The sequence below is a fragment of the Mustela nivalis genome, assembly GCF_964662115.1.
Source record: "Mustela nivalis genome assembly, chromosome: 2".
NCBI classification, from domain to species: Eukaryota; Metazoa; Chordata; class Mammalia; order Carnivora; family Mustelidae; genus Mustela; species Mustela nivalis.
The window spans coordinates 137,260,985-137,282,855 of NC_139021.1; the positions used below are offsets into that span (position 1 = coordinate 137,260,985).

The 21,871-nt window shown below is 37.5% G+C and overlaps 2 protein-coding genes across 3 annotated transcripts in view; one reads left to right on the forward strand and one right to left on the reverse strand.

Annotated features, from left to right (window-relative positions):
- The window catches only part of LRMDA (leucine rich melanocyte differentiation associated), a 1,045,704-nt gene that overhangs the window by 1,003,985 nt on the left and 19,848 nt on the right, over positions 1-21,871 (forward strand). Inside the window, exon 7 of one of the 2 annotated variants that reach the window (XM_082717651.1) lies at positions 18,218-18,316. The exons of the other annotated variant lie outside the window; for it this stretch is intronic. Within the exon in view, the coding sequence (XP_082573777.1) occupies positions 18,218-18,316 (99 nt within the window). The remainder of the gene's footprint in view (positions 1-18,217; positions 18,317-21,871) is intronic. 2 annotated transcript variants of the gene reach the window in all.
- LOC309856441 (small nuclear ribonucleoprotein G) lies at positions 18,710-19,072 on the reverse strand. Its single transcript, XM_082717668.1, has one exon. It carries the CDS (start codon positions 19,043-19,045, stop codon positions 18,815-18,817), a length of 231 nt encoding a protein of 76 aa, XP_082573794.1. The 5' UTR covers positions 19,046-19,072; the 3' UTR covers positions 18,710-18,814.

Here is a 21,871-nt window from a genome sequence, read left to right on the forward strand (position 1 = left end):
AGAGAGAGAGTCAATTATCATATGGTTTCACTTATTTGTGGAGCATAACAAATAGCATGGAGGACAGGGTTGTTAGAGAGGAGAATGGAGTTGGGAGAAATTGGAAGGGGAGGTGAACCATGAGAGACTATGGACTCCAAAAAACAATCTGAAGGGTTTGAAGTGGTGTGGGGGTGGGAGGTTGGGGTACCGGGTGGTGGGTATTATAGAGGGCACGGATTGCATGGAGCACTGGGTGTGGTGAAAGAATAATGAATACTGTTTTTCTGAAAATAAATAAATTAATTTATTAAAAAATAAATAAAATAAAAAATTTTAAAAAAAAGGAAAAGAAAGATGGAATAAAACAGAAAAAAAGTAAGAGACTATAAAAGTAACTGATTTGAAAATTATTACTTTAAAACTTTTAATATAAAAATATGATTATGTAGATTTAAAAATCTTCAGTTAGATTAAGTAGATCAGGCCATTGAAGGGAATTATTAGTAAGCTAATAAGCAGATCTAAAGAAAATATACAGAATGCAATACAGTAATTAACAATACAGTAATTAGTAATTTGAGAAGTCAGACGACATGGAGGTTAGAAGGAGAGGATTTTCCTTTCAGCAAGTCTAAGTTCCAGAGAGAACAGAGAAAAGACAAGAGAGGCAGTGCTTGAAGAGGTGATAGCTGAGAATTCTTCAAAATGATAAAAGACATGAAACTATATAGGAACCAGATGGTAGATCAACAGGATAAATATTTAAAAGCTACAGCTAAACAAAGTTATTAAAACTGCAGAGTATCAGGGCATTTGGGTGGTTTAGTTGGTTAAGCATCCAGCTCTTGATTTTGGCTAAGGTTGTGATCTCAGGGTTGTGAGATTGAGTCCCATGTCGGGTTCCATGCCCAGCTTCTGGTTCTTTCTCTCCCTCTGCCTCTTCTAGCCTGTTCTCTCTCTCTCTCACTCTCTTTCTCAAAAACAAAGCTAAATAAACAACAAAACAACAACTGCAGAGTACCACCAGAAACAATAGTGTTGGTAAGGATGTAGAGAAAAAGGAACCCTCATGCACTGTTGGTATGAGTGCAAACTTGTGCAGCCACTGGGGAAAGGAGTATGCAGGTTGCTCAAAAATTTAAAAATAGAATTATCCAGTGACCAACAATCACACTACTGGGTATTTACCCAAAGAATACAAAAACACTAATTCAAAGGGATGCATGCATCCGTATGCTTATAGCAGCATTATTCGTAATAGTCAAGATAAGAAAGCAACCTAAGCATCTATAAATAGATGAATGGATAAAGAAGATGTTTTATATATATATATATATATATATATATATATATATATATATATATACACACATACATATATATATATGTATGTGTGTATATATATACACACACACACACACACTATCTTATATATAAATACACATATATATGCAATGGAATATTATTCTGCTATAATAAAGGATGAAATCTTGCCATTTGTAACAACACAGCTGGAGCTAGAAAATACTATGTGAAACAAAATAAATCAGAGAAAGACAAACACCATATGACTTTGCTCATATGTAGAATTTAAGAAACAAAACAAATGAGCAAAGGGGGAAAAATAGAGACAAATCAATAAACAGACTTAACTACAGAGAACAAACTGGTGGTTACCAGAGGAGTAGTGGGTGGAGGAATTGTTGAAATAGGTAATGGGAATTAGGGAGGCACTTGCCCTGATGAGCACTGGGTGATTAAAATAAAAACTTTAAAAAAATGTAGAGTACCGCAAAGAAGTTTTTATAAACAGATAGAAAGAAAATAAAAATCTCCTATCTAGAACTATCTTTAGAATGAAGGCAGAAGGAAAATTTCTTAGCCTCAGCATGGAAGCCAGAAAGCAGTGGGATTACATTTTCAGAGTACTGGTAGAAAATAAACATGAAAAAGGAGAAAAAATATATACGAACCTAGAATCATGTTAGAATTGGAAGGGGAGGTGAACCATGAGAGACTATGGACTTTGAAAAACAATCTGAGGTGTTTGAAGCGGCAGGGGGTGGGAGGTTGGGGGAACCAGGTGGTGGGTATTAGAGAGGGCACAGATTGCATGGAGCACTAGGTGTGGTGCAAAAACAATGAATACTGTTATCTGAAAATAAATAAATAAAAAATTTAAAAAAAAAAGAAGTGAAACTTTTTCAAGAATGTATACAAAATAAAGAAGTATTGATATGGACAACATGGAAGGACCTTACTACTCATATAGTCAACTAATAGAACTTCTACATCAAGTATCTGAGGAGAAAACAAAAGGAAATGATCCTGGAAGGAATATTTGAAATAATGTAGAGGACTGATGTTAAATGTGAAAAAAAATGTACTATCATAGCCTCATACCATATAAAGCTAAAGCATTTCTCTAGTAGGAAAAGAATAGAAAAATCTATAAAATAGTCACACATTTCAAAACATTTGTCTCAATTTGTGGTAGAAAATAGTAAAGATCTAAAAAATGAATATGATTGAGCTGATTTTAATGGACATATGTAGAACTGTGCACAATTAGAGCATACATATTCTTCTGGAGCATATAGGAACACTTCATAAATTGACAACATCATAAGCCAAAAAACAAGTTTTAACAAATTTCAAAAACATGGTATCATATGCATGTTGTCTGGTTACAATATAATTTTTATTTTGTTTTTAGGCTTTCTAAAATTACCTGAAGCACATTCACAGCCTTCCCAAAAATATGTGCCAATTTAAACTCTTACCAACAGAGTAGGGTTCTTTTTACTACATGATCACAAACACTGGATATCATAATTTTTAAAAATATTCAAGTACATTTTTCTATTTTTTTGATAGCTTGTGAGGCTGAACATAGTACTTTGATTGACTATTTTTGTTTTATTTTATAAACACCTGTTTTCATTGTTTACCCATTTTCCTATGGAGATATCAATAATTTTCATTATATTTGTAAGAAGCGTTTGCAACCTTAAGGATAGTAACCCCTTGTCATAGATAATAAAAATTATTTTTTTTCTATAATTTGGATTTTACTTTTTTATAGTGTTTTAACATGCAGAGGCATTTAACTTTTTACAGGCTAGATCTGACAATATGTCACTTCGTTATTTCTTCCTTTGACTTTATTCCTATCCCTAGAGACTGGAGAACTCATTGGTATTGTATAGTTAGTTTTGTTACCTTTGACTATTTGTCTGGTTAGGATTGCAAATTCATTTTGTTACTTTAACATTTATTAAACAGCACTTAATTTCCTCACTGATATAAAATGTCAACTGTATCCTTGTCTAAATTCCTTTATAATAGAATCTACTTCTTTGCTTTCTATTTTGTATCATTAATCTCCTTTCCACTTTTTTCCAAGTTCCACATTGTTAATTATTGTAGCTCTGCTATTTATGGGGTAATGATGATCTCATCACCCACCCCATTCTGCTGCTTTTTCTCTTGTCCTCCATGTTCCTAGACACTTTGTTAAAAATTAAAAACATTATGCATTATCTTGTATTTGAAAATGATCTCAACAATCCTTTTTGATTAGCTAAGATGAAGTGCAGAGTCACTTCCTGAAGTAAAAAGCTACAAACTTAACCAGTCCATTTGATATATTATTTTTAATTTCATTTGACCCATGAAAACCTGGAGAGGGCCAAGGAAGGATTCTAAACTAAGAAATACACCTATTAGTTTGGAAAGGGGAAGGTATAGAAAAAAATAGTTCACTCTGATAGAACCAAAGTTTTTTTGAAAAATTGTCCAGTGTTATTTCTCTGACATTATTTCTCCAAAGCATCTCATCTACTGTAGCCAGACAGATCTCTTCATTATTCCTGCTTCAGGCCATGCACATTTCAAATTCCCAGCCTTTGCTGAGAGTATACTTTGCCAAGAATGGATCTGTGTGTGTATATACATACATGTTTTTTTTTTTCTCTCTCTCTCTTTTTTTTTTTTTTTTTGTCTGTGTATTAAGATTGTTTCTTTAAGGTATCTTTATTTATTTATTTATTTTAAGGCCGAACTCTAACTTCTCCAGCAGGAAGCTTTCTTTCAATATTCATAGTATGTATAATCTGTTATACAGTTTAAACATTTTAGAACTTTTTCTAATTATAAAAGCAATACAACAAGCTCACAGAGCATTTGATAAAGAGAGAAGACATATTTCGTGCAACTCTAACTCCCTGTTACGAATTGTATATTCTTCGTTATAGTATTTTTAACCTGAATGCATAGTTGTAACCCTACTGAACTTAAGAGTTTTCCAGGCGACTTTAGCAAAGATTCAAGCTGTTCTATGTTGCTTCATTGTATTTATTATTACCATTTTAATGGCCACCTGGTGTTCTATAGAGTTAGTGTACTATTATTTACTTAATCTTTGCTTTACTTTCTGTTCCCTATAACAAAAAGCTCTGCAAAAGTAAAATGACATCTTTGTTGTGTAGTTTTCCTCTCCATGGGGAATTACTTCCTTAGAATAGATATCAAGAATGGGAATTGAGGGGAGGAAAGGTAAGAGCATGTTTAAGCTCCCAATATATATATTATCAGATGACTTTCATCCATCAATTTAATTTGTGAGAATTTGGGTACCCCAGCAGCTTTAATTTTACTGGGCATAAATATTTTACTGCTGATTATTTAAGAGAGAGAGAGAAAAAAAAAAAAGCATGTTAAACACTTTTGCCCCTAATTCTCTGTAATCATGTATTAGTTAACTTTAATATTTTATCTCCCCAAAGAAATTGTAAGGTCCTTGCATGAAAGTAGAGACAGTGATTTTTGTTTATTCTTTATGCCTTACAATATATTTTTAAAAAGTGTAGCAGGCATAATTTTCTTCGGTATTTGCTCTTAACTGATTGAAGCCTTTATAAAATTTCTTTCTGTTCCTCAAATTCAAGTTCAATAATGATAGATGCTTTTGGCCAGAAGCAGATTTTTGCAGACCTATCTCCAAAAATAAACTCTTACCCTAATTATCTCCAGAAATTATACTTATCCTTGATATCAGTGTTATTTAAAATTTTCAGGACACACATATGTTGAATTCTTCTAGAACTTCAGGCTTATGTTATTCCAGTTCTCATCCAATTAATTCATAAAGCACAAGCTGTTTAAACACCACCATTTTCAGGGTTTGCCCATAGAAGACCCAAACAAAGAACATGGTCTTGGTTTTCTCAGCACGGATGTCCTGGGATTCTAGAATGTCCCTTAGCTCCAAATGAAAATAAAAGTCAACTGTTGGTAAATATACCCCATGGATGAAAGTTTGCATCTATGCTTGTTTCCCACTTTATTCTAGATCTAGAACAGTGTGGGGAATCTGATAGATGGTCAATAAATATTTGTTGAATAGTTGCGTGAATGAATCTGTGTGCTCAGATTGAACTAAATCAATCACTCTACAAATATTTGTTGAGCTCCTCTGAGGTGCAAAGCCAAATGTACTTACAACTATGAAAATAATAAAATTGACAGATCCTATACATGGCAGGGCACTGTCTCTAATGACCTTGAAGTCTCATCCCATGCATTTTTCTGCAATGCATGTGCATTCCTTTTGACACTTATATAAGACATCCACAAGCCAAATAAAACTTCTTAAGCTGCATGTCTATGATGCATGCTGATCCCCCACCCATTTCCCTAAAGGGCCTGGAAAGGAGTTGTGTGCTGTGGATTCTTAGTGCTGGTCACTCCTGGGCTGGGACAAGAAGGGATCCAGATGGAGGCTTTTGTGGAGGGCTCCCTTTTATCCTTGGTTGTAAGCAGCCTGAGTGGTTATGTTATAAATGAGTCATTTACAGCCTTCTCCCCAAGTCCTTTCATGGACTTTGTTACTAAAGGTTACCAGCGTGCCTGGCGCCTTTGATTTTTGTGGGCACTGTAGACCAGAGAAAAGAGAGTTGTCGCCTTGGGCATCTGCACGTTGGCTTTCACACGTCCTGCGAATGGGTACCTGCCAGCCCTCTTCCCCAGATGTCGTTCTGACCATCGATTTTCGCTGCTCACTATTGCAGTTATTAGCCACAGCGAGGCCAGGGCGCTGAGCTCTCTGCTTTAATTATCCATCCTTATGAAGAAAAATCTCCCTCGTGTGCTTTATTCTCCTCCTGCCCGGACCTGAGTGCACGTGGACTCCTTCTTCCTTGTCTTCCCAAGTGCCTTGTGTGTCGAAGGGCCTTTCACCAGGGTGCTCGTTCCGTTTATGCCTTTAATATGCATTTTGTGTTCTGCCAAGGGGGTCAGGAGGGCACGCGGAGAAGCCAGATGGCTTACCTCTTCCCTCAGGAAACATGCCGCTATTTCGCTGGGCACCTTCCCAACTCAAGGCCGGCTGAGATTCCACTGTTTCGGGAAGGGTTGGTTCAAACGCCACCGTCCCTGCGTACAAATCCAAGTTCCTCGGGCTATGCACTTCTCGACTCCATGGCCACTCCGTGGAGTTTTCTGCCAGAAACTGCGTTTTAGGAGATAGTAGAATGGGGGAGGGGAGGGAAAGATGGGGTGGGGAGCGACCCCTTTTATTGATGGCCTTTGCTCAGACACACATTTCCGTTATTTTAATCCGACTGAAATAAGAAACCGTAATCCATGGATGAGAAGACAGTGGACCAACTCCGTTAAACCTTGAGTACCCGGAGGATGTATGTTTTTCCCCCGTTCCTGGTTTTTAATGTCTCTTCCCTGCTGCTATTTCCCGACTTCAACTTTTGAAAAGCCAAGCAGTTTAACTGGCCAGGCCCGGGGAACTTATTTGTATGCAGCACAAATTTCAGAATCTGTTCTCAGCCTGTGCCGAGTGAAAAATGGCCTGCATTTTCTTGATAGCCCATGTGGTTGTAAAGAATAAATGGCTAATGAATTACAGATGAACATTGACGCAAATTAATCTTCCCGCTGTCCCTGGGTTATATGGCAGCCATTTAAAAGTTTAATCAATACACTAAAGTTGAAAACATGCAGGCACTGCAGTTGTTTGGATGTAATAAACATCAGAGGGAACCGGGAGGTTTGCACTCAGTCCATGTATCATAATGACAGCTATTTATGTTTAATGGACTAAATATTTTTTATTGGAAGGGAGCAAATGTCAGCTTAACTTTGTGAGCCCCGCATTCAACTTTCCTTTGAGGTTGGTGAAAGACGGCTGACGTGTCATTGGAAACGAAACGTTAGGGGGGTGGGGGGGAGCACAACGGAGACAAAGCGAGGATAAGGAGTCATTGGGAGACGTGATGCCGCGCTCACATTCTGCAGCCATTCGTTAACGAAAACGTAAACTCTGCTGTTTCGAATGTTGCTGTAAAATGGTTTACTAGGAACAACTTTAATGGTTATTAGGGAAAACAAGTGCTCAGATCTGCCAGATATCCCGTTCAGTACAGGCTTTTGTTTGAAAACTCTTTACCGGGTCATATTTGCTGGAGATTTATAATTAGTCCTTTTTCTTAATATGAGATGTGGGGGAGAAACGGCATGACGACTCTCGGCCCTTGTGTTCCATAGATCTTTCCATTTGAATGGTGTCCAACAACTTTAAATAACCATGTGCTCTCTTTTGGAATACTTATATCTTAATTACTTTCCAAGTCGATATTTTGTAGCACTGCTGAGTCGGGTAGGACCACATTGGCTAAAAGAGAATGGCCTTTGCCAGTAGGGGTACCATCTCGCCAGGCAGAAACAGGCTGATACAAAAGGAGAGAAATAGCTTTGTCTGAACAACAACAAAAAAATACAGACACAGTTCAGCTTTGCATTTTTTTTTCCTTCTCCCAAAATAAAATAGACAAAGTATGCAATCCCTGTGGAGCATGGGGTCTTGGAAAATAGCATACACATTATTAAAATAATTAGAAACATTTTACACAATGGAAGAGCGTGTTTTTAATATCCCTTTGGCAGCCAGTTGTCTCAGGTTCTCTAGGGTGTCTGAGTCTTCTGAAAAGTCCTCACTTTTAATGCCAGAGTGTTGAGGAAAACAGTTTAATACCTATCAAGGTGGGGCTACAGGATGAAGAAAAGGGGCAAAGGGTTAGATAATTAGCTATCTAGTATTCAGACCTGTAAAGATGTAGAATAACACCTGCTTATACATTAAGTTTGTTTTAAATCACAAGAATTTGTCTTCTAATGGAACCTGAGTTTCAAATTAAATCACCTTTAGGTTAGTCAACCAAACTGATAGATTCTTTGGTCCTTTGTCCTACTTTCAGCAAAATGGGGAGACACCTTTTGTTCTGAAGTCTGAAACATCACTGTCTTCTGTAAGGACATCCCACCCGTGACATCTCTTGCCCCACTCCCCTTGCAGTCCCTGGACCCTTCTTTATTTTTCTTCCAAGTTCTTCTCATTTCCTTAGGTGAATGGTTGATCAATTTGTCTATTTATGCATTCTGTTTTCCCCATGTTAATATCAGATCTATGGTAGGTGGATGAGAAGTAGGGTGGCAGGAACATAATTTTCTTCCTTGCTCTAGAATCCCAGAGCCTGGCCCACAGTAGTTTCTACAAATAGCAGTTAAGTGAATTTCAGACTATTATTTCTGATTGTCTTTAATAATTCATCTTTTATGACCATTTTGGGGGTTCACCCATTATGATTTCTAGACACTGTGATGGTTTTTTTTTTACAGATAATAGATAATCTTAGCTCTAACCCAAGATGGTAAGAGTTATCTCCATATTACAGAAGCAAAAACTGAGGTCTCAAAAGATTAAAGTAATTATGTACCATCACTGTTAGTGTAGCAATTCCAGAATTTGAATCTGACCTGTCTCTCTTCCACTTATACAATACTCTCAGATTCTGCAGTGCCTCATGTTCTCACTGGTGATTAAAATGTGACTGAGTCACCCCAAGTTTTTATTCTAGTCCGCAACTAGCCAGCTCTCCAAATGGTGGCTAATGGGCAGACGGATTCATACTGTCTCACCCAACCCTCACATCCTGAGGCAGAACTATGAAGGATGTTGAACTATTAACTATAAAAAAAAGTAGGTGTTGGCCATTTGGTGATGGGCAGTGAGTGTGACCCTCAGATACGTGTGTTCCATCATCTGATGAAACACAAGTGACTCTGGCAAATGGTAAGGAAAATGTATCAGATAAACACATGTTCAGCTGCAATGGATGACAGAAATCCAACAGATCGTGACCTAAACATGTGTTTATTTTTCTCTTATAAAAGTAAGGATGGAAGTAGGCAATCCAGGGCTGTTACAGTGGTTAAAAAAAGAGAGGTCAGTAAGCACCCAGGCTCTTTCTTTCTATTTCACTATCCTTCGCATGAGGATTTCATCTTCATGTTCTCAGAATGGCTGCTATTCCTCTTGGCATCCTTTCAGCTCTCCGGGCAGGATGAAGAAGGAAGGTCTTTTCCTTGCAAGGCATTCACTTTTTATTTGTGGATGGACAGTTTTCTAAAGACATCTGGCTATTTCTCATTTCCCATACCATGTCATTGGGAGGTTGGAAAATCAAGTGTTTTAGTGTTTGTGCTCTTACAGTACAGGAAGATAGGATAAAAGGGGGCCAGTGCACAGTATCTACTATGTAAGATAAATCTTGTTTTTTGTGTTCTTACCAAGAGACTTGAAATTTTCCTAGATGCCCTACATACAGCACCTCAAACCATCTTTATAATGACCTTATTACAGAAGAGTATGTATTCCCACTTCACTAGGAAGTGGTAGAGCTAAAATTTGAAAACCACATTTTCTCTATTCTGGACATTTTCTCTATTGCCATATTTCTTTAGCTACCATTTTGATTTCATAGTGAAGGATGGTAGGGTTACTCTGAATTGTTCCAGCTTATGGTATCTTCTGAATATGCTGTCTTCTGAATACACTTGACACATTGGGTCTACCTCTTTGATTGTTAAGCATTCACTGACATGTGCCATTTTTGAGTCTTTTGTATTCAACAATGGAAAGTCCTATGTAAATTGGTTAAGAAGGTAGACTCTGAAGTCTTTCTAGATTCAGATTCTGGCTCCATCAGTTACTACCTGTGTAAGCTCAGACAAAGTACATAATCTCTTGCTTGTTTCCTTATCTTTAAAATGAAAATAATAGTAGTGCCTTTAGAGTTCATATTTTGAGAGGAGTAAGTTCTTAGTACAGTGTCTGATCCTCAGTAAATGTTGGTTATTACTATCACCATTATTACACATATTTACTGTGTTTCATTTTGTCTACACAAATAGATTAAACTTTGAAAAACCAGAGCCATGTTTATTTTCCCCTCTTGATATCCCCAAAAGTTTCCAGGCACATTGGAGAATCTGAATAAAAATTCATACTAGAATTACACTGCATAGGTTGAGGTCCTTGTTCTATTGATTTAACATCTCTGTCTCAGCTTCTAAATCCTAAAACGAGGACATTAGTACTAACTACCTCACGGGGTTATTTTGAAGGTTTAATGAAATAATGCACTTAGAATTTTGGAACGGTGTGTAATAAATAGCAGAAGTTCAGTGTTAGATATAACTATTATAGTCCTCCGTAGAATCATCAGTATTCAAACACTAGAACTCCATGGTATATAATCTAATTGATAATAACTCCAAAAGTAATTTTTCTCAGGCCATTTCAGGCACAAGGTTATTAAAAATAACCACATCTGGGCACCTGGGTGGCTCAGTGGGTTAAGCCTCTGCCTTCAGCTCAGGTCAGAATCTCAGGGTCCTGGGATTGAGTTCCACATTGGGCTCTCTGCTCAGTGGGGAGCCTGCTTCCTCCTCTCTCTCTTTCTCTGCCTGCCTCTCTGACTACTTGTGATCTCTGTCAAATATATATATAAATAAAAAATACCCACATCTTTCTGGTGAAGCCATACTGAGTACAATCTTTGATCCAGGATATACGGTAGATGTTGGAGATACAAAGATGCATAAAACACTGTAGGAAAAACAACAACAACAACAAAAAGCATCCCAAAAACAAACACACGAAAAACACTATAGGAAACACAAGTGGTGGTGGGCATGAAGAGTGTTTACCCTCAGTAATGATTAAGTGCTCAAAAAGTAAAACAATTCTGGAATATAATTTCTCCACTTATTAGGGTAGCTAGGATAATCACATAACCATATTTGGTACTATTGAATGGGTTGGATGTATATTGATACATTTTAGAAAAGTATTTTGGCCCTGTGCATTGAGGCTAGAAAATATTTAGATCCTTTGACCTAATAATAATACACTTAGGAATCTGTCCAAAGGAAAGAATCTGAAATGCATAAACAAAGTATCTTTGTACATTCACATGTTCACTGTGGTAATGTCCATCACATCAAAATGAAGAAAATAGTCAATATATAACTAGATATGCATACAAAGTAAATTATGGAAAATTCATAGAATTTGCAATATTATGTAGAATTTAAGAGATGTGTAAAATAATTTTTAATATGGCAGGCAAATATTTGTGCAGCAAAACAAATGAAGAAAGATATATATAAACTTATTCATGATTATGACATAGGGATAGAAAAATGAAAGGCAAAACATCAAAATGTCAACTGCATTTAGCCCTGGGTAGTGGAATTACACATGATTATTTTTCTTTGCCCTTTATTTACTTATTTATTTTTTTACAATGAAATGGTAGATCTAATAAGAAATAACTTAAAAACCAACCTCAAATGATAATATAGTGTTTATGCAAATAGTTCTAGAGGGAAAAGTAGTGATAGTTAGAAAAAGGGTTTGCATGAGTTAGGAGTTGTGTTTAGCTACAGCTAACAAACATCCCAAATAGCAATGACTTTAACAAGATACGTTCATAAAACATGAACCCCAGATATAGGCAGTCTGTAGCAGATATGACACCACTGGAGCCCAAGATTCTTTTACTTTTGTTCTACCTTCCAAAAGACCAGCTTCCACCCTCAAGTTTGATTTATAGTCACAATACTGTTGTTGTATCACCAGCCCTTGTTTCCGTGTTTCAGCTAGCAGGAAAAAAGAAAAGCCCAGGTTATAATGATAGTCTCCCAAGCAAAGAGATTGTGGGTTGTTTTTTTTTAAGTAATCCTTTCTTAAATTTTTTTAAATTAATGTTTTTTATTAACATATAATGTATTATTAGCCCCAGGGGTACAGGTCTGTGAATTGCCAGGTTTACATACTTCACAGCACTCACCATAGCACATACCTTCCCCAATGTCCATAGCCCAACCTCCCTCTCCCTACCGATCTCTCCCCAGCAACCCTCAGTTTGTTTTGTGAGATTAAGAGTAAGAGATTATGTTTTAACAAGATGTCCCAGGACATCTTCATAATATTCCCTTCATATATTCCCTTTTATTTTATGGCCACCATCAATGAGCACATTGCCATGCTCAATACTTAAGGCGTCTGTGTGTAAGATAAAAGGGCAATGGGTACTAGAAGTCAACCTTGTTTCTTGATTTTAATTCCAATTCTGCCACTCAGTAGCAGGTTGATTTTAACAAAGTCTAGCATGTCAGTGCCACCAAGGAAGCCTCAGGAACATAATTCTTTTCTAGCCCTTCCTTGATTTTCTCTGGCAGGGAGACTACATCCCATTGGAACAGATATTTTTAGTAGCATGACAAGTGTTTGGGAGACTATGTCACCTCACATGGAAAACAAGGCACTCTTTTCTGAGACTACCCCTGGTATAGTAGTTTGGGGACTTCTGGAGTTGATAAGACTTGGTCCAGTAGGTTTGACTTTGTTGGTTGGATTTTCATTATTTTTCAAAAAAAGAAAGCCTTTGAAGCCAAGCATAAGGGGTGACTGGCAAAGGGAGGTAAATAGATAGTTTCCAGGAAGACCAGGAACATCTACCACTTGCCTTCTTTTGAGCTCTTGCTTTGGACCACTAATTGGAGAGGTGCATGGAGGAGGTCTATACATGTCAATAGACAGGCTCCCCAAAACAGAAGACAGAAACTTGGCCATTTAAAGCTCCCAAAAGCCTCTTTTCCAACTTGAATGCAGAAAGAATGTCAGAACAATGGAATTTTGTTCTTTCTAAGACTGTTCTCTTGCAGTAGATCAGAACCATCAAGTCACATTATATGTTGTGATATATTTTAAGCACTGAGGGATGCTGAGGAAGAGAGAGAAAGAGTGCTATGGGCAAGGATTTTCATGAACTACATTGTAAACTAAGTTAGTTGGCTCCAGGGAGAACACAAACACGATACCAGGGACTCAGAGACTTGAATTTTGTTTATATCCATGTTATAGGCAATTTGTAGAACAAAGAAAGGGCAAAAATAATACTAGTTATCTCATCAGGTTGTTTAGAGGATCAAGTGATCAGACAATGATGTAAAATGTTCATCAGAGTGCCTACACCTAGGAAGCTCAATAAACTTGTCTATGATGATGGTAGTAGAGGAGGAGGAGGAAAAAAGAAGGAAGCCAAGAAGTCTGCTTAAGTGTTGCCCTTTAAATTGTCTTTCAGTTGAAAATTTACATTAACAAGGAAGACGCTTTGTATTTATAACTGGAAACTTATTGATAAATCCCAAAGTCTCAAAAACAGTGCTCATTTGCATTCTTCTTTGGCTCATCATTTCCTAAAATGATCTGTGTGATCATAGAAGAAGTACTGAACAGAAGAACTGAAAGCCAACCATAGCTTTTACCTATAATTATCTTTTTGAACACATTTTTTGAGTCTTTCTAAATCTTACTTGCTTCATCTGTGAACTAGGGATAATATAACCTCATCATTGATGATAGGGATTAAATGAGTGATGATTTTAAAGCACCTCATAGTGTCTTGCACATAGATTGAATGAGTAACTGATGCTGTGAGGGCTATGGATGTGCCATGTTTCTGGGGGACAATCTGCCTCCATCTCCAGGGACATGCCTGATGCGGAAAGCAGTTCTACCAAAAGAAAACTCAAAACTGAGAACTTTTATTATGTTAGTAGTTAGATGGCCTAAGGACTTCCTACATTCAGGGGCAGAAATTGTGTTATGTCTTTCCTGTTAATGTTAGAAAGAAAAATCCCCATTAGAATCATTCTTGTAGTATTGCTCAACATGTCCCAAGCCCTTCCTGTGCCTGAGAATCTGCCTAGTGCTTTTCCCATAAGAGAAGGACAGTTTCTCTGCTGTAGCTATCAGGGACTTTAACTGCCTTTAACATCCAAGAGTGATTGGTGGATATCATACCACACAGTCCCTGGAATACATGGGCATAGAAAATTCAAGATGGGAAGACGAAATATGTAAATTGAATTGCAGAAGTGAGAGTGGATATCCCATCTTGTTCCTAATGGAGGGAAAACACTCAGTCTTACCATTTTCAGTATGATATTACCTGTGAGTTTTTGTAGGTGACCTTTATCAGATTGAGGAACTTCCCTTTTATTCCTATGTTGTTGAAAGTTCTTATCATAAAGGAATTTCGAATTTTGTCACTTTTTTCTGCATCAGTTGAGATGATTATATTTTTCTCAATCTGTTGATTTGGTATATTAAATATATTTTTAAATATTGAACCAACCTTGCATTTCTAAGATAAACCCTACTTTGTCATGATGTACTATATACTAATTTTGTACTGCTGAATCCAATCCTCTAATATTTTATTACAGATTTTTGCTGTCATGTACATGAGGAATTATTATTCTGTGGTTTTCTTTCCTTGTAATACAGTTACCTAGTTTTGGTATCAGAATAATTCTGGAAGCATAAAATAGATTGAAAAGTGTTCCCACCTTGTCAATATTTTGGAATAGTTTGTGGAGAATTGATATTATTCTTTGGTAAATCCTTGTTAGAATTTACCATTAAAGCCATTTGCACCTGGAGTTATCTTCATAGGTTATATGGAACTATTAATTCAATATCTTTAAGAGACAAGTGGTTCTTTGGGTTTTTCATTTCTTCTTAGTGCCTCGGCCTTTTTATAAAAGACAAATTGCACCCCTATTAAGCCTCTACTTTTAATAATTGTGGCTATCAAATAATCATTGTGTTATTTACGGCTTAATTACAAATTCTGCTCATGATCTCCTAGGCCTTCTGTTGATAAACTTGCTCATTTGCTCAATTCATTCATGCATGCATTCGTTCATTTAGCAAACATTTTAACTACATTTTAAATTCCAAGACCCGTGGTAGAGAATCTGTAGATTCAAAGATGAATAAGACAGTGTCCCTGAGTCCAGGTAAATTATATTTAAGTGGGAATAATAGTGACCTGGTGGGCTATGATACAGTGGGGATGTGTAATGGCTGTGTAATGAATGATGCACAGGGAGAACAAACACTAATGCACAGGGAGAATAAACACTAAGCCACTAATTCTGCCTAAGGGAGATCAGTGGAGGCTTCCAAGAAGAAATGCCATTTGAACTTGGTGTTGAAAGATAAGGAGAATTTTATGTGGCAGAATGGAGTCCTCCACTTGAAATGTCATGGGATGTTTGGGGGAAAGTTGTCTCAGACTTTCTGGGGGTAGGAACATTTATTTCAGAAATTAATTATTTGGACCAGAGTACAAATCTGAATGACAAATGAAAAAATTTAATTGTTTTAAATATCCAAGTTCATCTATTTAGGTGTTCTTAAAATCAGCTGGCACACCTTATCTACTATCACTACAGAGTGAACTTGGGATGAACTGTTGTTTCACGGGTGACTCTCAGATCTTTAGATCCTCTTTTGATTTAAACTCTTATTTTCATGGTTGTAATAATAAAGACACATTTTTTTCAAGGAAGATGTGGTCGTTCAAATGGATCTAAATTTGAGTGCTGACATTTCAAAGAAAAACAAGATCATGTGTAGGTAGAAGGGAAGTGGGAGGGAGAAAGGGAAGGGACAAGGGAAGGAGGAAATACAAATACCTGTGAAGTGTGGACATTGTAGAATTTCTCCCAAGTCAGTTGATTGTTACTGTTCACAATTTTACCTTTAGTACATTCTTCATGTCAGGTCAACTCAAGCTGCTCTATCCAGATCCAACTGGATTCATTGGCCTTTGACTATATCATGAAAAATAGTTTCTTTGTGTAAATTTGATGAGGAACACCTCTTCCTCACTGAGGTTAACTATCTAGATTGCCATATAAGACCGAAGTTCACATGTATTGTTGCAGTTAATGCTGGTTGTGTTACATTTAGAGAACTATGTTGGCCTCGGGGTACACCTCACTGTCACCCAGGAGCATGCAAATACATTGTTTTAATTAATTAATGGAGGATCTTTGGAAGTTAGAGTCCCTTGTTTTTAATTTTCAGCTAAAGGCACCTACTCATTTCCATTAAAAAAAAATAGATGCTGTCTACTTGATTTGCTTATTACACTTCGCTACTAAAATATAGCTATAATGGCTCCATGGAATTGTCAGTTATTTAAGTATTCATGGGTATTTAGGTAAAGCCTGGATGACTTGGAATTGTTTCGACATAACTAAATGTGTCATAAAAATATTTGCTTCAAGAGTATGCTATGAATGCATATGCCCAATTCCAAGAATAAAATAAAACCTTAAGCTTTAAAACAAATTCTTAGTATGTACTTATTTCCTACTCTATGCTGAGCACAGTGCTAGGCCCCCAGGAAACTGTAGTCAATAAGTCAGACTTCCTGCTCTTACGGGGCTTGGCTTTAGTGGATGTTCATTCATTCATTAACCTATGAATACATACTGAAATGCCTTTTATTTGCCAGGCACAGTGATAGTACTATGCTTTGCTCTACAGGTGAAACATCAGTATGGTATTATGCCTGGTACTTAGCCCAGAGCAAGTACTTAACTGAATGTAAAATTACCCTTTCTTTTCTCTTTACCATATTACATTATTCCACATTAAGTAAGAATGTGGGAAAAAAAGAAACCATTTTGGTCATAATAACAGAAATTGCTTTTTCCTCAATAAAATACACATTTTCTTCCTCTTTGGGGACCACAAAGGTGGATGTCAGCTGAGTCTCCCTTGCAGTTTGATGTGGTTAAATGAGTATAGTTTAGCCAAAGAAATGTTAATGGAAGTGATGTGTGTCATTCCACAACCAAGCCTTTTGAAGAGTGGCTCTTTTGCCATTCCTTTACTTTTGTCATCTACCAGCCAAATGCAGATGACAGGACTTATAGGAAATGGCAGGGACACAGCAATCATGCATGGAGGAGGCTCCCTGCATTGGACATTTGAGTAAGAAAGACACAAACTTCCATTGTGTCAGGCCACTGAAATTATGGGGCTTGTTTGTTATAGCAGCTTGCATAATCCTCACTAATACAGCAGTGGGGCAGTTATAAGATGGCTTATTATTTTAAGAATTACAACAAATCATCATAAGATATTCTATCATTTGGCAGTGACAATGCTCTTTCATAGCTGGAGTTCCATATAGTCAAGTGATGAGGGAATGAATAGGTAAGGATTATTACTCCTATTCTAGACATGAAAATAAAGGTTCACATAAGTCATGTGACCTGCTGAAATTCACAAGCCTGGAATACAGAACAATTAGTACTAGCACCAAGGTATTTTGTTTGTTAGTTCAATCTTCTTACTCTTTACCACCTTCATTATATCTACATCTAAAATTTGACTTTAAATTTTGTCTGCTTCTTGCCTTCTTTCCACCACTCTGTTGTAGTGTCCATGAGCTGAGACCTTCTCTACCTACTGTATCACCATCTATTCAAGTACTGACAGGCACATAGTAGGACCTCAGGAAATAGCTGTGTAATGAAAGAAGGCACGACTCAATAACTGAGTAAATCAATACTTTAGTAGTCAGGCACATTGTGAGGTACATGAGCTTGTACATTTTTTGTGAGGGAAAGATGGAAGGAAGGAGGGAAGGAATGAAAGGATGGAGTGTAGCCACCTGGGTGGCTCAGTTGGTTAAGTGTCTGCCTTTGGCTCACGTCATGATCTCAGGGTCCTGGGACTGAGTCCCAGGTGTGTTGATGGGGGTGGTCCCAGCTCAGTGGGAGGTCTCCTTCTCCCTCTCCCTTTATCCCTCCCCCCTCCACTTGTATGGGTGCATCCTCTCCCTCTCTCTAATAAATAAATAAAATCTTAAAAAATAAAAGATGCAGTGTGTATGTGGACTGTGTGTGTGTGTGTGTGTGTGTGTACAAAGAGGAAGGCACAGAGTGATGGGATTGCAATAGCAGAGTCTGATAATTTTTCACTCTGTTATTCTGTTTTGAATAGCAAAGTGCTGTTTGTGGAAATCATGTTGGCCTGAAAGGATCTCAGTCAGTGCTAACCTGAGGCTTTATAGGTCACCTGATGGAATCCAGAGAAGAGAAGGCAAAGAAAGTTAACACAGATTTGAAAATTATTCCTGGGGTCATTACTGTACACTTACAAAGACATATGCCAAGATAAACAAGCCATCTGCTCCAAAATTTTACTGTTAAAATTTTCAAGCCTATAGGAAAGTCAAAAGAAGAGTCCATTGAACACGCATATATTCTTTACCTGAATTCACAGTTATTATTTTGCCACCTTTGCTCTCTCTCTCTGTATATGTCTATGAGTCTGCATGTGTATACACACATTTTTTGAGACATTTAAATAAATTGGAGGCACCATCACACTTCATCCCAAATACTTCAACATGAATATCTTAAGATAAGGACCAATTCTTTTTTTTTTTTTTTTTGGCCATTATAAAAGTTTATTTAACAAAAAAGCTCAATATGAAAATGCACACGATGTGATTTTTATATTGTAGTAAAACAGGTACTATGGAGAGGGGACATGTGGAAGCAGTTGATTCTTCTGATGAACAAACACATCCATTGTTTATACTCGTTCTAAGGCTTCTAACATGATGATACTATTTCCTCGTATTACCACCATTCCAATATTGTTCTGTTGCCCACTAGTTGCCATCTCCACACATTCATCTATCACAAGATTCATAAATGGATCGAACCCCCGCAATATTCCTTGAACATGTCTGCCACCATTTAATTTCAATGATAATTTCTTGTCCATAAATTTTTTCAGCTCGGGAGGGTGAGCTTTGCTCATGGTGTCTACTCGGCAAGCTCAAAGATGCCTCCCAGATAAGGACCAATTCTTATGAAACAACAATATGCTAAAAATATTTACATTAATTCTGGGAACATGGGTAGCTCAGTGGGTCAAGCAGCTGCCTTCAGCTCAAGTCATGATTAGGTTCTGCTCAGTGGGGAGCCTGCTTCTTCCTCTCTCTCTGCTGTGTCACTCTCTCTTTGTCAAATAAATGCATACAGTCTTAAACACACACACACACACACACACGTTAATTCAAACCATTGCCTACTATACAGTCTAGAGTTAAATTTCCTCAGTCTTTCCAATGGTGTCTCTTATAACTTCTTTTTTTTTTCTAAGATTTTATTTATTTGACAGAGAGAGAGAGAGAGAGAGAGAGATGGCAAGAGAGGGAACACAAACAGGGGGAATGGGAGAGGGAGAAGCAGAATTCCCACCGAGCTGGGAGCCCAATGTGGGGCTTCATCCCAGGACACTGGGATCATGACCTGATCCGAAGGCAGATGCTTAACAACTGAGCCACCCAGGTCCCCCACCTTTCATTTTAATCTAATATCTAATCAAAGTTTGCATTTGATTGTTAAGTCTTTTATTTTTTAATTTAGTGCAGAAGTTCTCAAGGGGGACGCCCCTGCCCAGCAGCATCAGAATTACTAGGGAAATTGTCAGAACTGGAAAAGCTGGAGCCCCTGCTCCAGACCCACCAAAAGAGAAACTCTGGGGGCTGACCCAGCAATCTGCATTGTTAGCAAGTGCCCCAGGTGATTCTCATATACACTGGGGCACACCTCCTACCTTTCCTGCTTTTCATGACTTTTAGGTTTCTGTTTTTACTTCTTCAAAAGCCCAAGTCAGTGTCATTTTAGAATTTCCCACACTCCAGATTTTTCTGGTTGCTCACTCATGAGTTTATTCAGGTTTAACATTTTGGCAAATGTAGGTGATGTTTCATCATGTTGGGACACACATATATTTAATGATCCCTTTTGTAGCAATGCTGATTGATCATTTGGTTGATGTGGTTACTACCATATTGATCCACTCTGAAGGTATGTGTTCCCCTTTATAATTAATAAGTAACCTAAATGGTGGCAATCTAAGGCTGTGTGAATATTTTCTTCTCCAATAAACTTTCACCCCAATACTTGTAACATCTGTTGATAATACTGGCCTGAATTACTACATTGGAATATGGTGATTTTTCCAATTTTGTCATTCCTTCTACATTAATAAGCTGGCATTCATTAAATAAGTGCTTTATCTCTTTTATTTATTTATGTACTTAAGTATCATTATTAACTCATAGTTCTTTCTCAATTCAATGTGTCAAATTAGTTACTCTCGTTATTCATTTTGATATCAAATTGTGCCAAATTTGGCTAGAGAGAGGATCTTCAAGCCACCTTCTGCATTCATGACCTGTCTTCTGGCATAAGATGTCTCAGGCACTTTGTATAGTTCCCACCCACATCTCAGTTATTTTAGGTAGCAATATTTTGGGGGGAACCAGTATCTAGGTGCCAGATGTCCAACACACATTCATACATATGAGAGTTTTAATCATTTCTTATAGATCTCTCCAATTTAGATTTGCAGTTTTCACTACCATCATCATTATGACCATCATCACCTTCCATATTTAGTTTCCTAGGGCTGCCATAATAAATTACTCAAGCTGAGTGGCCTAGATAACACAAACTATCCTTTAATTCTATAAGTCAGAAGTCTAAGTGCTCTTCAATGAGCTAAAATCAAGGTGCGAGTAGGATTGTGTTTCTTTCTGGAGACTCACAGGAAAGCCTTCTCCACCGAGAAACCCTCTCAAAGCTGGAGCCTTCTTCAGCTCCAGAAACCTCCAATTCTTGGCTCCAGGTCCCTTCCACCGCCTTCAAAGTTGTGGGGTGTTGCATCTCTCTGATCCAGGTCATATCTCTCTGTGTGACCACAGCCTTTAGAGCTTCTTGCCTTTTAAAGGACTCAGGAGATTAGGTAGAGCCCAGACAATTCAGAATAATGTCTCCACCTACAGTCCATATCCTCTATCACTTGTACAAAGTTCATTTTATCAAATAAAATATCATAGTACAGGTTCCAGAGGTCAGAGTATGAATGGACATCTTGGGGACCATTTTTCTGCCTACCACATCTTCCCTCATTCTTTGCTTTCTGTCCTCTCATAGTGAAACTACTAACTCCCAGTAACTTCAGTGTAGGTACACATTTTCTTTACCCTACATCACACACAAAATAATTTGAGAATTATAACAACACTTTAGCAGATGAATGGGTAAAGAAGATGTGGTCCAGGGGCACCTGAGTGGCTCAATGGGTTAAGCCTCTGCCTTCAGCTCAGGTCATGATCCCAGGGTCCTAGGATTGAGCCCCACATCGGGCTCTCTGCTCAGCAGGGAGCCTGTTTGCCCCCTCTCTCTGCCTGCCTCTCTGCCTACTTGTGATCTCTCTCTGTCAAATAAATAAATAAAATCTTAAATAAAAAAAGAAGATATGATCCATATATACAATGGAATATTACTCAGCCATCAGAAGGGATGAATACCTAACTTTTCAAACAACATGGATGAACTGGAGGAGATTATGCTGAGTGAAATAAGTCATGCAGCGAAAGTCAATTACCATATGGTTTAACTTACTTGTGGAACATAAGGAATAACATGGAGGACATTAGAAGGAAGGGAAAAATGAAGGGGGGGTTGGAATTCAGAGGGTGAGACAAACCATGAGAGACTATGGACTCAAGAAACAAACTGAGGGTTTTAGAGGGAGCGAAGTGGGGGGATGGGTTAGTCCAGTGACGGGTAT

What these genes read in the sequence shown, in the direction of transcription:
- LOC309856441 (XM_082717668.1), bottom strand. Translation starts at nt 19,045, where the DNA reads ATGAGCAAAGCTCACCCTCCCGAGCTGAAAAAATTTATGGACAAGAAA.